Source organism: Tetranychus urticae, chromosome 1, assembly GCF_039701765.1.
Source record: "Tetranychus urticae isolate SD_2017Ah chromosome 1, NJAU_TeUrti_SD_1.0, whole genome shotgun sequence".
Lineage (NCBI taxonomy): Eukaryota > Metazoa > Arthropoda > Arachnida > Trombidiformes > Tetranychidae > Tetranychus > Tetranychus urticae.
Genome location: NC_142958.1, coordinates 24,818,586 through 24,839,627, shown reverse-complemented (window position 1 = coordinate 24,839,627; position 21,042 = coordinate 24,818,586). Strand labels below are relative to the sequence as shown.

The 21,042-nt window shown below is 29.2% G+C and overlaps 1 protein-coding gene and 1 long non-coding RNA gene across 2 annotated transcripts; one reads left to right on the top strand and one right to left on the bottom strand.

The window, feature by feature from the left end:
- Nucleotides 1-411: 411 nt before the first annotated feature.
- Nucleotides 412-20,460, bottom strand: LOC107368473 (frequenin-1). The gene is made up of 7 exons (XM_025162150.2): nucleotides 18,750-20,460; nucleotides 16,754-16,778; nucleotides 9,676-9,724; nucleotides 8,441-8,530; nucleotides 7,732-7,810; nucleotides 7,123-7,508; nucleotides 412-1,443 (listed from the first exon to the last, which is right to left on the bottom strand). Exons 1-7 carry the CDS (start codon nucleotides 18,811-18,813, stop codon nucleotides 1,351-1,353), a joined length of 786 nt encoding a protein of 261 aa, XP_025017918.2. The 5' UTR covers nucleotides 18,814-20,460; the 3' UTR covers nucleotides 412-1,350.
- Nucleotides 7,381-8,573, top strand: LOC107368475 (uncharacterized). Its single transcript, XR_001570161.3, has 3 exons — nucleotides 7,381-7,521; nucleotides 7,614-7,673; nucleotides 7,751-8,573. It is a non-coding gene; the product is annotated as an uncharacterized LOC107368475 (long non-coding RNA).
- Nucleotides 20,461-21,042: the final 582 nt, after the last annotated feature.

Here is a 21,042-nt window from a genome sequence, read left to right as displayed (position 1 = left end):
AACAGAGGTAATTGACAATTGAAGCTGAATAATAAATGTTGAATAAATGTCCTAAATTGGATCCAATAAGATAATATATTCTGAATAACAAACATTTGACAACCAACTCAGAGTAAAAAAAAGTTAAAACTGGTAACCTCTATTGATTGATTGTTTGTCAATCAAATTCATTTGGGACCATGAAAGGTAAAAAATCAACATGAAGAAGCTAAACAAAGAGTTACTTATTTTCAAATACAAATTGTGATATTGTTATCCTTCATTGTAAACATAATAATAAATTACTTTGTTAATCATGTTGCCATTTCACTTGACATAGTCCAACCAGTTAACCAGTAAAAGCGTGAACTGAATATAATGTACATTCAATTTTTGCTGGCCGATTGTCAACACAATCAACATTTTCCATTGTAATTTATCTCAATCTAATATGTAATTTAACTTTTATCAAAGATATATATTTAAATAATACATGAATATGTGATTTTGGACAAAAATCATGTTGAAATAATGCTTCTCAGTTTACATATTTATTACCTTGTAATGTAATCTTTTGCTTGTTAACTTTGATCATAACTGAAGGCAAACATTTCTTGGTCCCATTCATTTTATCCCAAAAATGATTATGCATTTGGAGCAACAATTATGTAGCCATTGGTATTTCAATGTAAATGTGCTAATTAATTTGATTTTTGTCTTTGGTTTCAGGTGAATTTGGTGTCTGTTTTTTATATGTAATTTTTATTCATATACACATAATTGTAATAATTTATGTAATCAGTGTAAATCTCAACGTGTTCCAATATTGTGTATAATGTTTCAGGTGTGATTTGAGAAACGATAACAATGTTTAAAATTAATATTATAATAACCAACAAAACAGCAAAAATAATAACGATATCAACGATGACAATGATGATGATCTTGATGGTTAATGGTGATCATTTGAATTGGTCAGTAGAGACAGAGTATTAATTTTGATCAACAGCTTTTCAATTTAATCCAAATTATCCTTTTATTGACTGGGTAAACATGGATTATCTTGTTTTCATTGCTAATATATTAAAATCCCCAAACAGTATAACAGTTTCCCTCCATTTTATGACTGGTACAAAAGTAAAAGTACATTTTTTGTCTCCATATTACACATTTTTTTCACTCCATCGTCTATCATGTTGGTATTTAGTTTTATCCTAATCCTTCATGATATTATCATAATAAAGTCATCACCATAATCATCATTATCATCACCAGAGTCATCATTATCACCATTTTTCATTTTTCATCTCCTTCCTTCGGTTGCTTCCCTTTGAATATGTCAAGTCTTTTGGCTTAAGTTTGGATTGCTTCTCAAGGTGCATACAGGGAAAGAGCTTGAACAATTTTAGGATCTTGTTTGGATCCTTCCTTAAATTCCTCCAAGGTGAGCTTGTTGTCATGGTTCTGGTGAAGTTACAGAATGAGAAGAAAGAAAGAAAGAAAAGCATTAAAACAAGACAAGAAATATAATGATAGAGTTGAAAATAATGAAAAAATGAAATATACATTAAAAATTGTCATTAAAATGTTTCTGTTTCTCAAGAAACTAGGAAATGGAATTTGGTTTTCCGTTTCCTGCAATTACTTTAGTTAAATGGTTTCAATGAACTAATCATCACCATCTTTATCATTTTCTTAACAATGGCCAGAGTTGAGAAAAAATAGATGAACTTTTCATGAAAAAAGCTAATGCGATGGAAAAAAATTAGAATGAAAATAACTTTGTTATCACGCTATTGGACGAGTTTGGGTCAACCTCAACTATTAATGATGTTGAATCGCTTTACCATTCCAAGCTGTTGCAATAAGTTCAAGACCAATTCAGAGGAAATGAACTATTATCAACATCAATGCAATTTACGACACTATTAATATCAACATCTTCGTGATCAATTTTAATAGCGATATTACTATCAGTATTTTCTTGTATTAAAGTAAGGTGTTAATTTAAAACATTACTTTACAGTAAATTCCCATTCACTCCGTGATTCTGTTACATTGAGATTTCCATGAATTTGATAACAGATGAACTCAAGATGATATGAATGTATATCACAGATTAAAATGGACGGACTAATTGTTTGAAAAAAGATTACAATTGCTAATGTTTTATTTTTTACAGGAAAATGTCAATATTTTGTCATTCAATCGATTTGTTTTTGTTTTTATCACCATGATGACGATGATTTTCAAGACAACCTGATTCTTGTCTGTTTCAAGTGAAACAACTCATTACCAGAATGAATACTTGATGCTGATAACATTGATAAGGCGACTCTTCACTCGTTTCTATCAACCTTTATTTTAACATCTTTTCCTAGTTCGTTGCCATTCATCTTCACTGTTGAAGTGATGAAAAAAAGTGATGGAAACATTGAAATTCTGGTTACAAAAATAGCAACTTCAACATTAATGTGACTAAATGTGATTAATAATGATAGAAGTTAAGCTTTCTATTGTCATTTTTGAGTCTCATTTTTACATCTTTTATTCACTTTATTCAGGTTCTCTTGTTGAAAAATGCAATATTTAATCATGCTGAGTGTTTGATTAAATCAGAGGAGCTTCAGAAAAGTTTAAAACTGAAAAGACAATGAAAAAGTTAATAACTGAAAGTTAACTCTCATTTATGATGTATTAGTTTGTTGATTGAATGACATTTATTGATACTTAATGGAGTTGGAAATATTTTTAATGGCAAAACCAGATACTAAATGAACAATTTAAAAGGCAAATTTGTTCAATGAAATGCAAGTTTCTGCAAAAAGTCAGTGAAAAATGTGATATTTGTATGAACAAAATGAATGATTGACAGATTAACAATGTAATAATAGATTAATTACAATCAGTTTTGACACTATCAGGTTGAAAAGAAAAATGATTCCCTTCAATCAACAATTAACAATGAAAATATTAATTGTTTCAACTGATTGATAATTTCAATATTTTCAAAGTTGAACCAAATGAAGAAACAAAATTTTATCAATTTATATAAATAACTTTGTTATAAATACAAAATTTGCCAAACCAAAACTCATAAACAACTCCCAATGACATTATTAACATCAATCAATTATCATGATTGTGTGAATAATATTAACCACAAAAACAACTGCAAATTGCATCCATTTATGTATCTTCAATTATTTATTGCTATTCAACTATAAATAATGCAACAGCAATCAAGCGAAGGTTTGAAAATCAAAGTTTCCCTAATAAATCATAAAAGTCATGATTAACTTGATCACAATAACAAAAGCACTTTTGAATTTGTCCAGATTTCGTTAACAAAACACTCGAAATGTAAATTGGTTCAATCGTTTCGTTTATTATTAATCATTTTACACCTTATTTGGTTATTTCCTCTTGTTTTGCAGAATCTGGAGAATCTCTTGAAAGTTCATTTTTCTTCAACACTTTTACCTGAAACTTCAATCGGATTAAAAACTAATTGCACAAAGACATCAGAGTTAATTCATGATTTCATTTCATAAGCTGATGAAACTTGTATATTGATTAAACAGTTTGCTTCGTTATTATTTAAGCATTTATTATGTGCTTAAACTAAACCTTTTAAAGCGCTTTCGAAGTCGTTCAGCTTCGAGTTTCTTGTTTCTGATCAAAGTTGAAGTTCATTTTGAAGCTTTTAAAAGTTTATAATTTTAATAACTTTTAGCAAAAATGTCAATTGTTTTGTACTCAAGTTATGAATAGTAAAGTCTTCAAGTTTTACTGTAAGACATGAAATTCAGTTGAAACTTCATGGAAACCCTTTTAGAAACGTTAGTTGAAATTGTACTAAATAAGATTATCTAATGAAATGGAAATGGTTTGCATTTTAAAATAGCTTCAGTTTATCTGAATGTTATCTCTTGAACTTTCAACTTGCAAGATTCAACTGAAATCATCTAAAAGCTAGTATTTTTTGTTGATTCCCTGTTCATCTTGGATTTTTTATTACATCAGATGAAATAGTTAAAAATTTACCTGGAATTAGAAGGAAAAATAATATTCTACTTTTTTTCTGGCAAACCTGAAGTTGGAAAAGAAAAGTTGTTTAATATTTTTCACCCAATGGATAATATTTCAAGTTGAATCCTCTTAAGTACGATCAACTCTATCATTTTATTATTGTATTCATTATTTACTGTATCATCATGATGATCATCAACTATATTTAACCATTGAACAACTGTACAACACATAAAATCTTGTTTTTTGCCTTTTATTATTGTTTATATTAATACATTAACAGATTTATAATGTACTGAACACACATTAATAAATCATAATAATAACTACACAAATATACAAGTTGATGTGTTTATAATTATTTTGAGTCCTACAATTAGTTGATTAAAAGTAAGTTTTGTATGTCAGTTATTAATGATCATTCATATAAACAAGAGGAAAACAAAAACAAAACTCAAGTCTCAATGTTTCTTTGAAAGTGTTCAAGTGAACTGAACAACAATTATCCTTTTATGACTATCATTGCCATCAGCTTCATGATCATCATTAAATTGTATTTTAACAAATTTACTAATCATTACAAAAGTTTTCAACAAATATTGGTAACAATAATATAAATATCATAACAAGTAATGGGTTTGTTTTTGTTTTCATGTTTTTCAACGCAAATTGCTCATTACAAGTTACTGGTTCACTTGAACAGATGAAAGTATACAAAAATGTTCAACTAATAAGATAACGATGAAAAGAAGAGCAACATGATGAAAGTGATGATGAAGATGAAGATGAGAAAGTAGTTAAAGATGAAAGAGAAAGGTTTGCAACAGTAAAAGTCTTTTTTTTCTAGGTAATTGATTTTACTTGCTCATACTTTTTTCTTGATAACTTTCCTATTCCAAACTGTTTTTCCTGCTCTCTCTTCACCTTTTATCCTTTGGACTTTATCTTCCCAGTATCATCAGCATCATGAGCATCTTCTTGATCATTCACGTGACACATTCTGGTACACGGTTTAATGAAGGTAAACGTTATAAGTAACATGGGAATGGTTATAAAATGGTTTGCTTCATTGCAATTTCATCTACTCTTGAGTCTATGTCAAAGTATTTTCTTGTTGGCTTTTGGTGTTATTTTGTTATTATTTTTCATTTTATTTCAACCTTTTCCCCTGTATTAGGAGATGAAGTAAAGGTAGTATTTGAAATGGTTATATCTTGTGCTTGAACAATACAGATAAACTGAAATTAGATTGACAGAATGGGTTGAAAAAGATATTTAAAGATTGAACATTTGAAAGGCAATTCTATCCCAAATGTCTGAGTTTAACTGAATCCAACTTGTTTCATTTCAATTGTTTGGGAAAAATTAAATAGCGTCAAATGTGACAAAAGCTAATATTTGATTCTCAATTGTTTTCTTAAATTGTCAGTTCAATATGTAAATACAGATTGATTTGAAGTGTCCCATGAAATATCGATTGTTGGGTTTGATTTACATTTTGGGATATAAATTGAACTTGTGATTTATGATGATTTTGACGACTAGAGTTTATTCAATCCTAACAAATATTAAAATAACTATCATGTAATTAGATGAACATGGTTACCTCGAGATAGGAGTTTCAAGTCTTGGATAACTGTATAACGAGGTTCAGACAATTTAGCTGATGTAACCAACATCATCAATCCAACAGCATTAATCATAAGGGTTGATGATATAATTTGATTTGGTAATAAACATTTAACATTTGAAATGGACAACAATTATAACTCAACTTGAATTGTTAGGCTTTTGTTAGGCATGCAAAGCAGTCTTTCGGATAAATAGATTATTGTTGATGATATTTATCTGATATGATCAATGATAAGATGATCAGTTTCAAGATGGATGATGTTTCAAGGATGAAGGTATTTAAGAGGATAAAAAATTGCCAAATCAAAGTTAATAATGTAAAGGGATTTCAATTTAAAGCTAAATAACAAAATAACCTTAACATTCACAATTGAAAAGGTTTACCTTCAAACAACATCTTATATTAAGGATAATATGTAAAATTATTATTGACTTCATTCTTGGCTAGTAAGGCAAGCTGATGAGTTTCAATAATAGGAACCAAAAAGAACCAGAAAAGAACCAGAAAACCTTGGTTAAGCCATTTTTTCTTGTTGATTTTTCCATTCTTTTCATTTTTTTTCATTTCATTTCCAGGTTTCCATAGAAACTTTCAACCATTGTTTGGATAAAATTTTCAATGCTCATGAAATGTTAACAATCTTAAACCGTTTCTCATTGAAAGCTCATGCTTTTGACCATTGAAAAGGTTAACTTAATAGGCTCAAGATAAGGATTGAATATGGATTGATTGAGGAATGATTAATGGTTGGAATCAAGATGGATAATTGAAATAATGGATTACAAATTACTTGATGGCAATGTTTGAAAATTGATTGAAAATCTTGAGAAATTTAATCTCTTTTATCATCAAAATTGAAATTGAAAATGTAAACTTGCAATAGATTTGGTTAAGAAACAAAAAATGGTTCAACATTTTGTCTCCTTCCAATCAATAGAGATAGTTTTATGTTATATCATTTTGTTTACCTTTACCTTCAAATATTACAATTGTATTAATATTTTTTACTTGAATAAAAAAGTAAATATTGTTCAAGAATGCTTTCAATTTGCTGAATTTCTGTCTTGTTTACCTTTACAGTGATTTACAAAACATTTGTACACATTTACTGTTAATATCATTAGTAGGAAAAGTCATTTTGAGTTCAAATAAAAGTGAAACCTATCGGACAAATTAGCCTTATTGACATGTTTAGCTTTGAATCATTATACAAAAACAATTGAACCATTATCAGTTCAATGTGGATGATAATATCAACACAAGCCATCATCAGACTACTGTAATTCAATGCTGTCTATAAATGGTAGCTTAAACATGGATCAACATGGCATATCATTTACTTGTCCTGTACAGAATGGTTTTGGTTTGGCTTTTTTTTAAAAATTGATGTGAAAATGACAATTGGTGATGGCTGGTGAATTAACAACTTAACCAACTGTTAACACAAGTATTAATAATTAAAGGACAAATTAACTCACCTTATCTAGTTGTTCAAATATACGGTCAACTCTTTCCTTTGGAGTTTCTTCTGGTTCTTCTGGCTCTTCTGGTTCTTCTGCCCCTTCTGCTCCTTCTACCCCTTTTACTCCTTCTTTTCCTTCTTTCTTTTCCTTCTTCTCTTTCTTCTCTTTCTTCTCTTTCTCTTTCTTTTCTTTTCCCTCTTTTGCTTCTTTTGCTTCTTTTGCTTTCCCTCCTTCTCCTCCGTCTTCACCTTCTTCACCTTCTTCACCTTCTGTCTCCTCGTCTGTTTCCAGCTTATCCTTTAGCTTATTCCCAAGCATGGCATAAATGGCATCAACTATATTATACATTTCCTCTCGAGTAATAAAACCATCATTATCAACATCATACAGTTTAAAAGCCCCTGTAAAATTAAGGTAAAAAAGTGAGTTAATAATTAAAATATACTTGAATTTCATTTCATTTTTTGCTTTTCCCTCCTTCCCTTACATAACCGTTATTTCCATAGTTACCATAATGTCTATTCAATGGCGGTGGTTACTGGTTTTTTATCATGTTTTTTTGCTTTGTAAGTATCTTTTGTTTTATTTTCCCTTATGATAATTATTGTTAATATAATTACTTACAGACTAGTTTCTCTTCAAGATTACCACGAGATGTCACAGAAAGTGCTTTGATAAACTCTTCAAATTCAATTGATCCATCCTGGGAATTGGTGTTCATAATGACAAAAAAAGGAAACGTGAAAAAAACAAGAGTTAACGAAAATGGATAATCAGGAAACAAAATCTTCTTCAACATTGTGTTTTACGAGAAAATTCAGTGAATATTATGAATTATTATGAAAGCTGGAGATGAAGTCGATGTTAAAGGTGGTGAATGTCTGCTGATGACTTGTTATAATCATGAGGGAAGATAGACTTGTCATCTTTTTACCTTTCAACTTGAACTGAATCAACTTATTCACTAATGGACCTGATGAAACTGCCTTTGTTGATACTCATTCCCTGATGGATTTCAATTTAATTGACCTGTAAACTGGTTGTATTTTTTGAAGTAACAATCATAATAATGACGCTGATTTAGGTCTAAAGTAGAGTCGGGGTCAATTGTTCATTTATAATGAATGTGTGATAAAAAAAGTCTATGAACTAAAAATTGTTGTTGATCAGCAATTAAAAAATATCGAAATTAATTTATTTAGTTAATGTGTTTTTATGCACTTCCATTGACGATTAATTGATTACTTTGATTTTTTATTACAATTCCACCTTCTTTTCATTGCTATTCATCCAACACTCGATTTAATGCATAAATGAAAATTGATAAACTTACCTTGTTCTCATCAAAAACCCTGAAAACGAGTGATGCAAATCTCGATGGATCTCCATGAGGAAAGAATTGTTTGTAAATACGAAAAAATCCCTTCATAATGGCAATAAAAAAGATGGACAAAGAAAACATGAAATTAACTTTGGTTGGCAACTTAATCCGAAATTTAAATAGTTAAAATTGTATAACCAGATTAAATAGGATAACTGGAGATGATGGAATATCTAAATTGAAGAGAGAAAAAGTTCAACTAATTGCCTGATGCTAAATATAATGTAAAGGTTGAAAGTTGCATTAACTGTGTAGATTTAAAATTTTGTGCCCAAAATTAAGTGTGATTAGTGAAAATGATTTTAGCATGATTCATGAATTAATCTGCATCTCTGTAAACACTGGCTGAGTTATGAGCACATTAACAAGTAACTAAGTGAACACATGCAACAATCTTATCAAATGAATCAAGATTATAATGAAAATGTTGGATAAACTTGATGACATTTAAAATTGATGGTCAATTCGGTAAAAGGTTGAGTTACCATTGGAAAACACTTAATCTTTGACCAAAGAAGGATGGAAAGTGTTTCAATTTACTGAGATTATCATTGTTCATGGTTACTGTTTTCATGATGATAAGTAGATGTCAAAAATGGTTAAGATACTCAGAATCGGGTTTCCATGAAGCAAGGGAAAGAAAAGGCTGTCAGAAAGAGACAGATAAATTGGTGTAAGATGATGGCAAGAGTGTATAAATAAATGATCACTTCGGGTGGAGATGATATTTTACATGATACTCTCAACATTATGTGTATGTCAACATGCAACATTGAAACAACTTTTTTTTGCTTCCCTGTGAATCTAATAAAACATCTTTACATGTAAACTTCAACAGCAACAACAACATGATAAGCAAGACTACCTTTTAACATATGAATAAGTTAACATTCATGTCAACAGGAAGGCTTTCATTTAGTTGGCAAATTATAACTTTATCATCATCTAACTAAGATGATGTTTATGTTTACCATGATGGTTATCATGATGGTAATCAAGAGGAGAGAAGAAGGTAAAAAATGAAAAAAAGTGTTCGAGTGCTGAATAGGAAAAGAAACGTTCCAATGATATTGAGACAATTTTCACTCCAAGCAACTCCCAATCCTTACTTTAAAATAACCTTTTGGTTAACCTTTGGTTATACAATATTTATCTGTAATTATTATTGAAAATGATTAATCGTTTACCTGTTCAGTTAAATGGCCATTTGGACAATCCTTTCTGAATCCTTTGTACCTGAAAGAGTTTCAAATAAACTGATTAGAGTTTAAATTGTCACAATCATTCAAGTTATCAACTTGATTGGATTAAAAATAGTTTGCTATATTATTAGCTTATAAAGGAGTAACTTCATTTTGATAATATCATCATTATTATTATCATCTTATGATTGTTCACATTTATCGATTCAATGATCAGATTAGTTGAAAGATGGACAGGAATCAGAATTATTATTATGAAGATAAAGAATGATGATCAACTTGATGTTTCTTATTAAATGGTTTGACTTGAATTAACAATAATTGCTCTTCATAAATCAAATAATGGAAACGAGATTTACTTTTAATCGTTGGTTACTAATGTTTAACCATTTACTGACATTTGAATCAATTGAAATTTGAAATTCAATTTCGAGGTAAAATTGAGTCCATTTTTGTTCAACTGACCGTTCGAAAATGATTATTAAACTCATTGAAATGAAAATGATTGGACAAGAAAAAAGGAAAAAAGGATTTTTTTCAAAATAAAATTATCCAAATTTGATTTACAAAGTTAATCCAGTTTGAAACATTGAGTTGAATCAGTGATTAATTTAATTGAAGAATAACAATTTTGAATTTAACATTAAACCTTGAGAATGTAATAACTCCATGATTATACTGTTTATGATGATTATAATGACGGTGATGATGATTGTTATAATGAGTTGAGAATGTCTAATTAGCTTAATAAACTAAATGAATAGGCGATTCAATCGTGCAATCAAAGTTTAATTACGTGGCCATTTGAACGTGATTAGTTTAACTAATTGCTGTGAAAAGTTGAACACAAATGAAAACAGTTTTTATTCACCATTTTATTATACTTTTATGTCCATAAATTGAGTCTGGATGAAATTATCTTTGCATCCAGAACCGAGAATAGTTGAAACTAATTAAAATGAAACCAACACACAAGGCTCAGTGATCATTACAGCCTAACAATCAATAACTTTATTTACAATTAAACTGATAGCTTGAAGGTGAACCAACATTATGATCATCAGATGTAATTGATTTCAGGTGAGAATAGTTTGTTAATTGCATAAAATTGGATTGACGTTTCATTTCATTTGATCCATTGAGATATTAAATTTGTGCAAATTAAATGTTTATTCAGTTGAAGATGAATTCAGTTTCAAGTTGAGAAACATTATTGATTGTCATTCTTGGCAAGGTAATGCCAAATGAGAAAACAATTGTTCAGGGGAAGATTCAGAAGAAGTCAAAATACATTTCCATGAATAAGATTGAGATTGAAATTGAAAGAAACAACAAAATGTAAAAACAAAAATTGAAATATCAAGCAATGACAAAAAATGTCAATTGAACATTTCAAATTGAAATGGCAAAAGTTAATTTTATATTCACAATTTTCTCATCACAATTGCCAATCTGATTAAGTTAAATACATTAATAATACTAATCATTGTTTATTTGCTCGTTCCAATTCAGGAAATTGATTATCAAATTGAAATTTTCAGGTGTTTTTGAATGATTTTGATTGCTTTATTTTCAAGTTTAATCAACCATTACAAATGATTGTTAGCATTTGAACTTTGCATTGAAAAACAGATTCATGGTTGATCAGATCAACACAAAAAGTTGACCAGAATCGTTGGAACATCCTTTAAAATTCCTTTGATCGATCATATTTCCATGCTTATTCAATAATCTGTCGATTCTTTCCATTGGAATTATTAGATTTAAACTTTCTATTTATGGACAGTAAGAATCGTTCAAAGACACTTAAAATGCTCTTAAATTATTGGTCAAAGTCGAGAGCAAATTGAATAATTTATCAGTTCATTCTGTCGATTTTTTGTCAAATGAAAATAAATCTGTTAACCTTTCATCAAATCTATCATTTCAAATTGCCTAATTTATCAATATAAAACTGTTCATGCAAAATGAACATTGAAGCTTATAAAATATTCAAATCAATTACAGAAATTGTAGTTCTGACGAAATCAAAATTGAAATTTTGAAGACTAAGTTCATTAAAAGGAGTTTCAGATTTAGTCCAAGTTTGATCAACTGGAATAACATTTGAATATGAATGTTTTTAATGTAAAATAATAAATGTAATTGAATATCTAATTGATGATATTTTGAAATTTTTACAACAAAATATTTGTTTATTGATCTCATTGAGTAACTCTCATCTTATTTGATATTAATGGGATTTTGCTTCAATCGAGAAATCATTTTATCATGCAAATCAAATGAAGTGCAAATAATTCTGTCTCTGAGTATTTAAATCTGAACAGTAAGATATGAAAAGATGTAATTTCATTCCAAGTTGCTTTTATAAGTTTGATTGGAACTCGAGTTTTAAGTAAAAAATTTAAGATCGACTGTGAATAATTATAAGAATTATGAAACAATATCAGATTAGCTTACATAATGGATATTAAGGAAGGATTTGGGTTTAAATGTTAATCCTGGTTAATGCTGACAATAATGGTTAATGCTAAGCTAATAAACTTGTGTTAAAGCATAAGATTGAGATTCAAGTGATTATTGAAAATTATGAGACATTTTCCGGACAAGTCGAGTTTACTGAAAATGATTGAATATTGATTGATTAGTTTATACCCTGTAACTCAATTGAATTGATTCTTGAGTTTTTCAGGTTTCTTTAGGTGAAATGAAATGATGAAAGGAAAAAAAATCTGGTTGAATGAGGCAAAAAAGGACGGAATTGACTGAAGGAAAAGTATGAAAGTTTCCCTTTTTCAGGGAATGCAGGCAAAAATGAATGAAAAGATGTAACAATAATGCGATGATGAAGAGGAAGATGAAAAGGTACTCATCTTCATGTTGGTAAGTTGAAGATGTTTCATTTTAGCCTGATAATAACATAAAAGATAATAATTATTCATGTGAGTGAACTTCAATGTTTACAATGAGCTGGTTCAACATTATCATGTTAATAATAATCTGGATGGAGTGAACATTGCGAACAATTGAAAATCAAATTTAAATGTCACATTTGAAGTCAGGTTAACACTGAAAAGCTATCAAAACATATTTAAACTCAGGATAGATACATGATCGATTGGGTGAACTGACAGATGTTGAGTGAAAACTCATAAAACTATAAATTGTAATGAAAAAAAGTGAATCAAATTGCAATTTAAAAATATTTTGTTCGTTTTCTGTGTTTTTGCATTTTCGTGTTTGCAATCGTTCAACTTGTTAAGAATTGTCAAGACGTTGAGTTTCCGTTTCTTTTTTCAAGATTATGAGTATTATCATGATGATGATGATGATAATGTTAGTTTAACAGATCAGGAAGTATCACTTGATGGAGGAAGATTGATTCAGAATGAAAATATATCATGAAATTGAAGCGAAATGAAAGTCTTGAAAAACAAAACAAAATAACAAGGAAAATAACAAGAAAAGGAAACAAGATTAAGTTTATTTTACCATGAAAATGATTTAGTAAAGTTCAGTGGTGTTTGCATTTAAAGAGGTTAAAAAGGAGGAAGACAGGGAAGATGATGAATGAAGATGAGAAAAAGTAAATTAATTGAGATTCGTTTCTCATTATTTTCCCTTCATTCCCTTCAAGTGTATTTCAATACAAAAAATTGCTTTTCACTCAACAATATTTTCCTTCAATATTTTTAATATTTAATAATTGCCACCTTTTAAAGGTTTTAATCAACATTTTCATCTCTTAATTAAAATTAATTCCCATCAACTGGCATCATTATAATGAAGGTAAATAGCCGATTGAAGGTAAAGTAAATAAATGTTGCCAATGAAAACAGAGGCGAACCCTGAGGCTTGAAACAATTGAATAATATCACAATGATAAATATTAATTTAACTTTTAGTCTTTTCTGTTGACCACTTTTACAAATGAAAAACCATTTCAACAGTTATTTTAATCCTGAGGGTTGAAGTGAGTTTTTTTTCAATTCAATTTTTCTGGTAAAGATTGGGTTTAAGTCTCAATTGAAATTTGAAAGTTGAAGCATATTTAGCAAATTGAAATGAAAACGCTTCACACCTAAAACTGGCTTTTACCAGGATTGATAGGGAAAGTTGTGATGAGTGTTCAACTTATCAAAAGCATATTTTCCTGTTGAATTGCAGTTTCCAATTGAGCTTAAAGTTTATTTATTTACCAGAAAAAATCCTATTGAAAGGCATTACTTGTTTTAAACCTAAAGTGTTGAGTATGAGATTAGGTTTAGTATCGACTTTGTACTCGAAAAAGGGCCAAAAAAGTTGTATTTTTACGCTCATTATGATGATGATAATAGTCTAGAGTTCAATAATTAAATTATCAAATGTCTGGTAAAAGAAGGTTTTTAGGTGAAGTTGGAAAGCATGAAAATGGTTGAGACAATTATTATTGTTTTTTATCATTAAAGTGAAAACAATTAACAAAGAAAAGGGTTCATCATGTACTTTCATGTAAAGTGATGATGATTAGTTGATCCTCATAGTTACGATTGAAAAGCGTCAACAAAACAACACTTTTAAATAATTAAAGACACGCAATTTAATAACTCTATTATAACCATTTTGCATTATTTCATCAGCCTTTCATTACTTTTAATTATTGCATTTCTTTGACAATCAGCTAATCATTTAATGAAAGCAGCTTTGTAAATGATAGTGTAATGTGTGAAATAATTGATTGACCAGAAAACAATTAACAATAGTATTGATTAATGAAAAGTAAATAATGTTAATACACCTGAACATGCAATTATCAGCTATTGAATTATGAAGTTTCATCTGATAGTCACAAAAGGATGATCAAATGTGCTCAACAATACATCAAGAATTTAATAATTGGCAAATTTTGAGGCAACTCAACAAGTCTGGAAATATTGAAAAAGCTGATTCTCATTGAAATGCACATTGAATAAAATGTTAGTATCGATTGAATGTCAATAAGTGAAAGAAATGCTTTGAAAATATCAATTTTTGTTCAATGCAAATGTTGGAAAAAGTGGATTATGTTGAAAGGTATTATCAAAGGTGAGAAATGAAAATACCTTGAGGTTATTTTATATGCATTAAGATGCAATTTAGCATCACTTTTTCATCTCCATCTTCAATTGTAGCTCAGCTTTTCTTTGGAACCCCAAAAAATGAGAAATATAAATATACACATTTATGGATATAAATATGAACCTCTCACTCCCAGTTGAACCTTGAAACTGTCTGATTCATTCTGTTTACCCTTTGATTTGTAAAGAAAATAAAAGCTAAACCTTTTCAAGGGAAGCAAAAAAATTAAGATGAAGATGGTGAAGATGATGTAAATGATGGCGATATCAGGCATTTTATGAGAATAAGTAAAAATGAATAAACAGACAAAAAAAGGTAAAAAAAATAATGAACTGAAGGAAATGTTGCAGGTAAAAAGCAACTCAAGTAGCAATGGCAACTCATGCGTATTATTATCTTTTCATATTCATCACCATCTTCATTATCATCATTCCCAGGTCAGCAGGTAACCTGTATTAATGGTTCATTGATTTCACCTGATTCAAGTTTTCAACCAAATTCACTTAACTAGTCAAAATGTTGAAAGTTGATCATTAATATTTCACATTGAATGGCAAAATATTTTCATTTCTGGTTTTGACCTTTTTTTTGGTTAAAATGTTGAAGGTGAAAATTGGTTAATTTTAAAGTGCCTTTTGTGGCTTATTGCTTTATTTGTTTACCTTTATAGCAACATCATTAGCACCAACTCAGAGTAATATTAGCATGATAAATCAGGTGAAAATGATAATTGTGCATTTTCACTGACATTAAAAAGGGAACCTTTAGCTTGACAAAAACAAGACTGTGAATGATGAGAGGTAAAAAGGTAAAAATAGGAACAGACAAAGACAGGTAAAGAAAGCTGAAAAATAGTAAAAAAAAGGTTATCTTTTTCAGTAATCGATATATATATTTTAGTCTAAGGTGACAGGCAGATGGATTTTGTATTGAAATGCATTTTCAAAACCATTTATCAACATGTTTTATATATACTTTTGCACCTATTATTATCATTATCAATCAATCCTTTCATCATATCTGGTAACCTGTTAACCTTTGGTTTAGCTTATGGTCAAGGGAACACAAAAAACAACAACAATAATTGAATAATAATCATCAATTTAAAGGCTAACCAAAGTCAAAGATTGCTACAGTTGTGATTTGGTCAAATTTTGATTTTACATTGAACATGAAAAGTATGGAAACACACAGAAACATAATCAGTATCAATGGATTGTGGCCACAAATTTTGGCTTCACTCGTCAACTCGTCGTTATCTGTCTTCTGGTGACCTCAACTCCCTGAATGGTTATAAATCACCTTTATAAATCCAGTTTTTCACTCCCTTTCACTCCGAGCTACCTTTACCATTATTATCATGTTCACCTTAATATGACACATTTCATTGTTTTTTGACACTTTTTTCTGTGTTTGTGTCTTTTATGCCTTTTTTTGAAACCATTTTACCACCAAAAATCACCCAACTTGTCAACTTTATTTGTACATTCAGTGGTTGCTGTTGTTGAAGTAAAAAATAATGTTTACTCTTGAAAGCAAAATGCATCTTTTCATCTGAGGTTTGGTTAAACTGATTTGTCTCTTTGATCATTGAATCTGTGGAGTTGATATCAATTGCAATCAATATTGTGTTTTGTGTGTGGTTAAAGGATTTCATTTTGACTCTCATTGCCATTATCAATTTGATTAATGTCTAGCAAAAAGTCCATTAATTAACTAGGAAAAAAGGTGACTTTGAGTAAATTGTTGTTATTATTTTTGACACATTTCTTGAAGATGAGTGAATGGTTAAGGATGCTCATGTAAGATGATGAGACAAGAGGGATCAGGGATGAAGATGGAACAATAAAGATGATGATAATGAAGAAGATGATTGTAATCATAATTGCTATCATCACCTGAACTGGCAGAAACAATTAAAGGATCAAATGGGAGGAAAAGTGAGATGAGATATAAATAAACTTACCATTCTCTTATTTCCTTATCCGTGACTGATTCAGTTAACATGGAAATGATCATGATCATGATGGAAACAATGATGAGGATGAGAAGCAAGAAAAAAAAGAGATAAAATAAGAATCATTGAGCTTTATGATGCGTTTTTGGGTTCATTTCATAGTTTCACTGATTCGGGTTAATCAAAGTAAATTGTATATTAACCATGAAATTGCTTTCGGCTAATTCAATGCTAACAAATGATTAAAGGTAAAAGGTGATTTACAATAAAATAATGTTTAACCCAATAAAACATCAGACAACATTGAAAACCATTTTGCTTATAAATCGATCATTATTTTGGAGGAAAAAATTGAAAAGCTTATTAATTTGAATAATTTACACAATTAACATTATGGTAATGCTTTTGTTTAAGCTGGTGAACATTAGTTTGCATATTTATTCATCAATGGCCAGAATAAATTATTCAATGAAAAGGGTTGTAAGAAGGCTAAGGAGTGTTTATTGTTGCCAATGATTGTAATTGAAAGTTAAATCAATGTTTACATCTTTTCTCTGGTTTTCTTGGTTTCTCTTTGTATTTGCATTTGTTTGATTGAAATGGTTTATGATTAAAGGAGTTGATCAGTTTTTACTTATTTGATTGTTCACTATTATATCAACAATTGAGTTTACTATTAAAGGTTATAAAATGGAAAAGCAAATCAAATGTAAATGTGTTGGTATAATGAAGAGGTAATCATTATCATACAGTTAACTGTTTAGATGAATTGATTGTGATCATGATGGTCATTGGGATGAAATTGATTTAAGGAAATCTATTGCTTTGGAAGATCCTTTAAAGTGGAAATTTGATTAAAAGATGAACAATTCATTGATTTGTTCACTAAATTTGGCCATAAATTTAGCTTTGCGTGCTTCACAAATATCCTCATCACTAACCCTTTCAGTTTTGTTGAAACAAAATAAAGGAAGGTTCATGTAATAACATTAATTGTTTACTAACGATCGATAGTTGCTTTGATCATTTTTACAACAATTTACTGTTACAATCAACATGTTGTTTCATCCTCTACATCGTTATCAACATCATTCATCACTCAGCTGAATTAACCAGTAACATGGTAAAGCCATATGAGTTTAACAATATATTTAACTGGAAACATTAATGTTTAAATCATCCTTTTATATCATTTTATTAATAACAGTTATTCAAAGTCAATCAAAATCTTAACTGTTTCGATAGCGAATGTTGAATCTCCATTGAATTGCGAATGATTTAAATTGAAATTTGATTGCTAATGAGATGTTAACCAATTTGTATGCGAACATTTAAATTGTAAATTGTAACACTTCAGTCAAATTACATTGAACTAGTCTATTGAAGCATTGATTTCTGGTTAACCATGTTTGATCGTGTTTAATCATGACTTATCATGTTTAACTGTTTCTAAATTCAGTGTCAATTAATCACTCCTGGATATTTTTTGATCAACAATCACAATAAACAATAAAATGACAAGTGATTACAATCCTGTCTATGAAAGTTTATCCTTTCAAAGTGAATGAGTTTAGATGAAATTTGATATTATATTGTCATAACTTTCAAGAGTTTTACTCAAGCCTAGGTTAAATTTTCAGGTAACAATAGGAAGAAACCCAAAAATTTTGTCGACTAAATTGAGTAATGACATTTAATTGTAATTAGTTATTACTTGACAAATTGTTGGTTTACATAGAAGTCACGTTGATAACATTTAACTTCAATACTTTTAATTTCTTGCATTATTTATTGATTATTGTTCAATAATTTGCTTCATTATTATTATCAATAACCAGAAGATGCTTCTAATAGACATTTTTTCAATCCAACAACATACAAGGATAAAGGGGATAAGCACACAAAAAGAGTCAACAATAGAAGCACGTTTTCTGGTTTAGTAATGAAAATAATAATTCAGTTATTAATATGTTATTATCATGGTGATTAAATTGTTAATACTCACAATAAGTTTCTTTGGTAAGCTTGTAAACAGCATCATTACTTAATTTGCTATTCTTCTTGCCCATTGATTACAAGTTGTTTTGTTTTTTGATGGACACTATTGCTGTTCACAGTTGATGTATTGGATTGAAAAGTGGATTTGAAAATTGATGATTTGATTGTTAACACAAGTAAAATATTGATAATTTGATTAACAACATAAACACTGAATATACAGGAACAATGGGTTTATAATGAACAGATGATATTAAAATAATAAGTTAATTAAAGGAGTTAAAATATGAATAGGTTATTTTGGCTCGGTTCAACTGGTAGTTATTGTTATTGTGGTTCACAATGGTGATGATGATAATAGTAACGGTAATGTTGATGAAGGTAATATTTGATTAATGATTATTAACAATTGATAATTTGAAGCCATTTAAGTCTGCATATTTGGTTGAACAATATATATTAGATTGATTGTAATAATCATGTTGCAGTTGAAACAGAAAATAAATGAAACTGTTTAAACGATTTAGGTGTAAAAACTGTACAAAAAATAGCCTCAATTGTTGGTGTAGATGCTGTTTAATGGTTGACAAAAACAAGTCGCAAACCAGTTGTTAATGTGTTGTGATTAACCGTTGGTCTTGTTATAACAACTCACAGTTGAATCAAACTGAGTGATGATAATCATTGATCAATAAATGGTAATAAGAATAGATATAAATTAACAATATTTTTGTTAGACTAAACAACACAAAAAGAGAGCAGAAAGAGATAGAAAGGGGTAGAAAGAGTGGGAGTTGAGGTAGAAAAGGAGATGAAAAATAGGCCTGAAGATGGCGTTATCTCGATAAATAATACGAGACTGAAAACATGTGATATCAACGTAAACCCAACTTTTACTGTTTAGTAGAAATAATTTGTTGCATTCAACTCCAACTTTCTCTTCTTTACTCACTTACTGTGTGTCACCCTTTGCTTCTTCATCATCACTATCATCAGCATGATCATCATGGTCTTCATCTTTTACTCCCTTCAGTTTATCTGTTCGCCATTCATTGCTCAAACTCCAGTGTTTTGGATACCAACCCAAAGGCTTTACCTTAACTTATTGGACAATAATCAATCGGAAAATCTAATTTTTGCGTCATTTCTATTTCTTAGTAACGTTCAACATTCACTTTACCATGCTAGTGGAGAGACCAATACTTGAAGATAACCGTCACAGATAAGATATGGCTAGACCTTCAAGAAATGTCCATGTCGTAAGCAATTTGAGACCAGTCAAGACTATCAACCCCATAAATTGATTTCTAGATTTCAATCTATTATTGAATGATGAATGGATTGAGAAATGTTCGTCAGCATGACAATTTTATCAACTTGGAGTTTTATTTATCTTTCATCTTATTAGAGGATTGAGGATACCGGAATGGAAAACACTCCATTCAAATAGCAAATCAAAATAAATACACTCGACTCGAGTGTAGTCTTTCAAATCAATTGTGAATCTAATTTTTGATGAATTAGAAATTAGATTTATATGATATAAGAGTTGCACTGGAAATTAGGTAGATTTTGATGAAGATTGTTCAGTAACAGCATTAAATTACAATTGATGCAAAAAACTTTTGCAAGGCTAAAAATTGAACGACAATTAATCGACAATGATTTTCCGTAGTTTCTACAGTCACCCAATTCTTATCATTGTAAAAAAATATTTTTTGTATAAATGATTGTCATTGAATTGGTTGCTGGGTTTTTGACAAATTTTAGCATCTTGTGAGGGATTTAAAATAATTCAAGATTTTCTTCTTTTATTTCATTATATTTTCCATGTTAATATCACATTCCATTTTTACAAAGCTTTTCATTTGAATGCAGTTGCTTTGAACTTTGAAAAGCTCCAATCTATTGAGTGTCTGCCTATTTTGATTTGCTAACGATTAGCCGAAATTGAACAAATTTTTAGGTTCATGGTATTTTATATTTTATATTAGTTGGTAATTTTGTTAGGTTTGGTTTAAGGTTCTTTTTTTCACTCTTCAATCAAATATCTTTATTCATTCTATTTGTTTCCTTTTTTAAATTGCGGCCGGTATGAAATTTGGTTTCACTTCCTGGGAATTCAATTAAATTAAGTTAAATAGGTTGTTGTTTTACCTTATTTTTCTGATGATGTCTTTTGGTAAAATGTCAACTGCGTTTCATTTTGCATTTAGCTTTAATTGAGATGTTAAAGTAGCTTTGTATTGTTTTTAAGCAAGCATTTGTGTAGATTTTCAGGGAAATTTTTGATAAGTTCA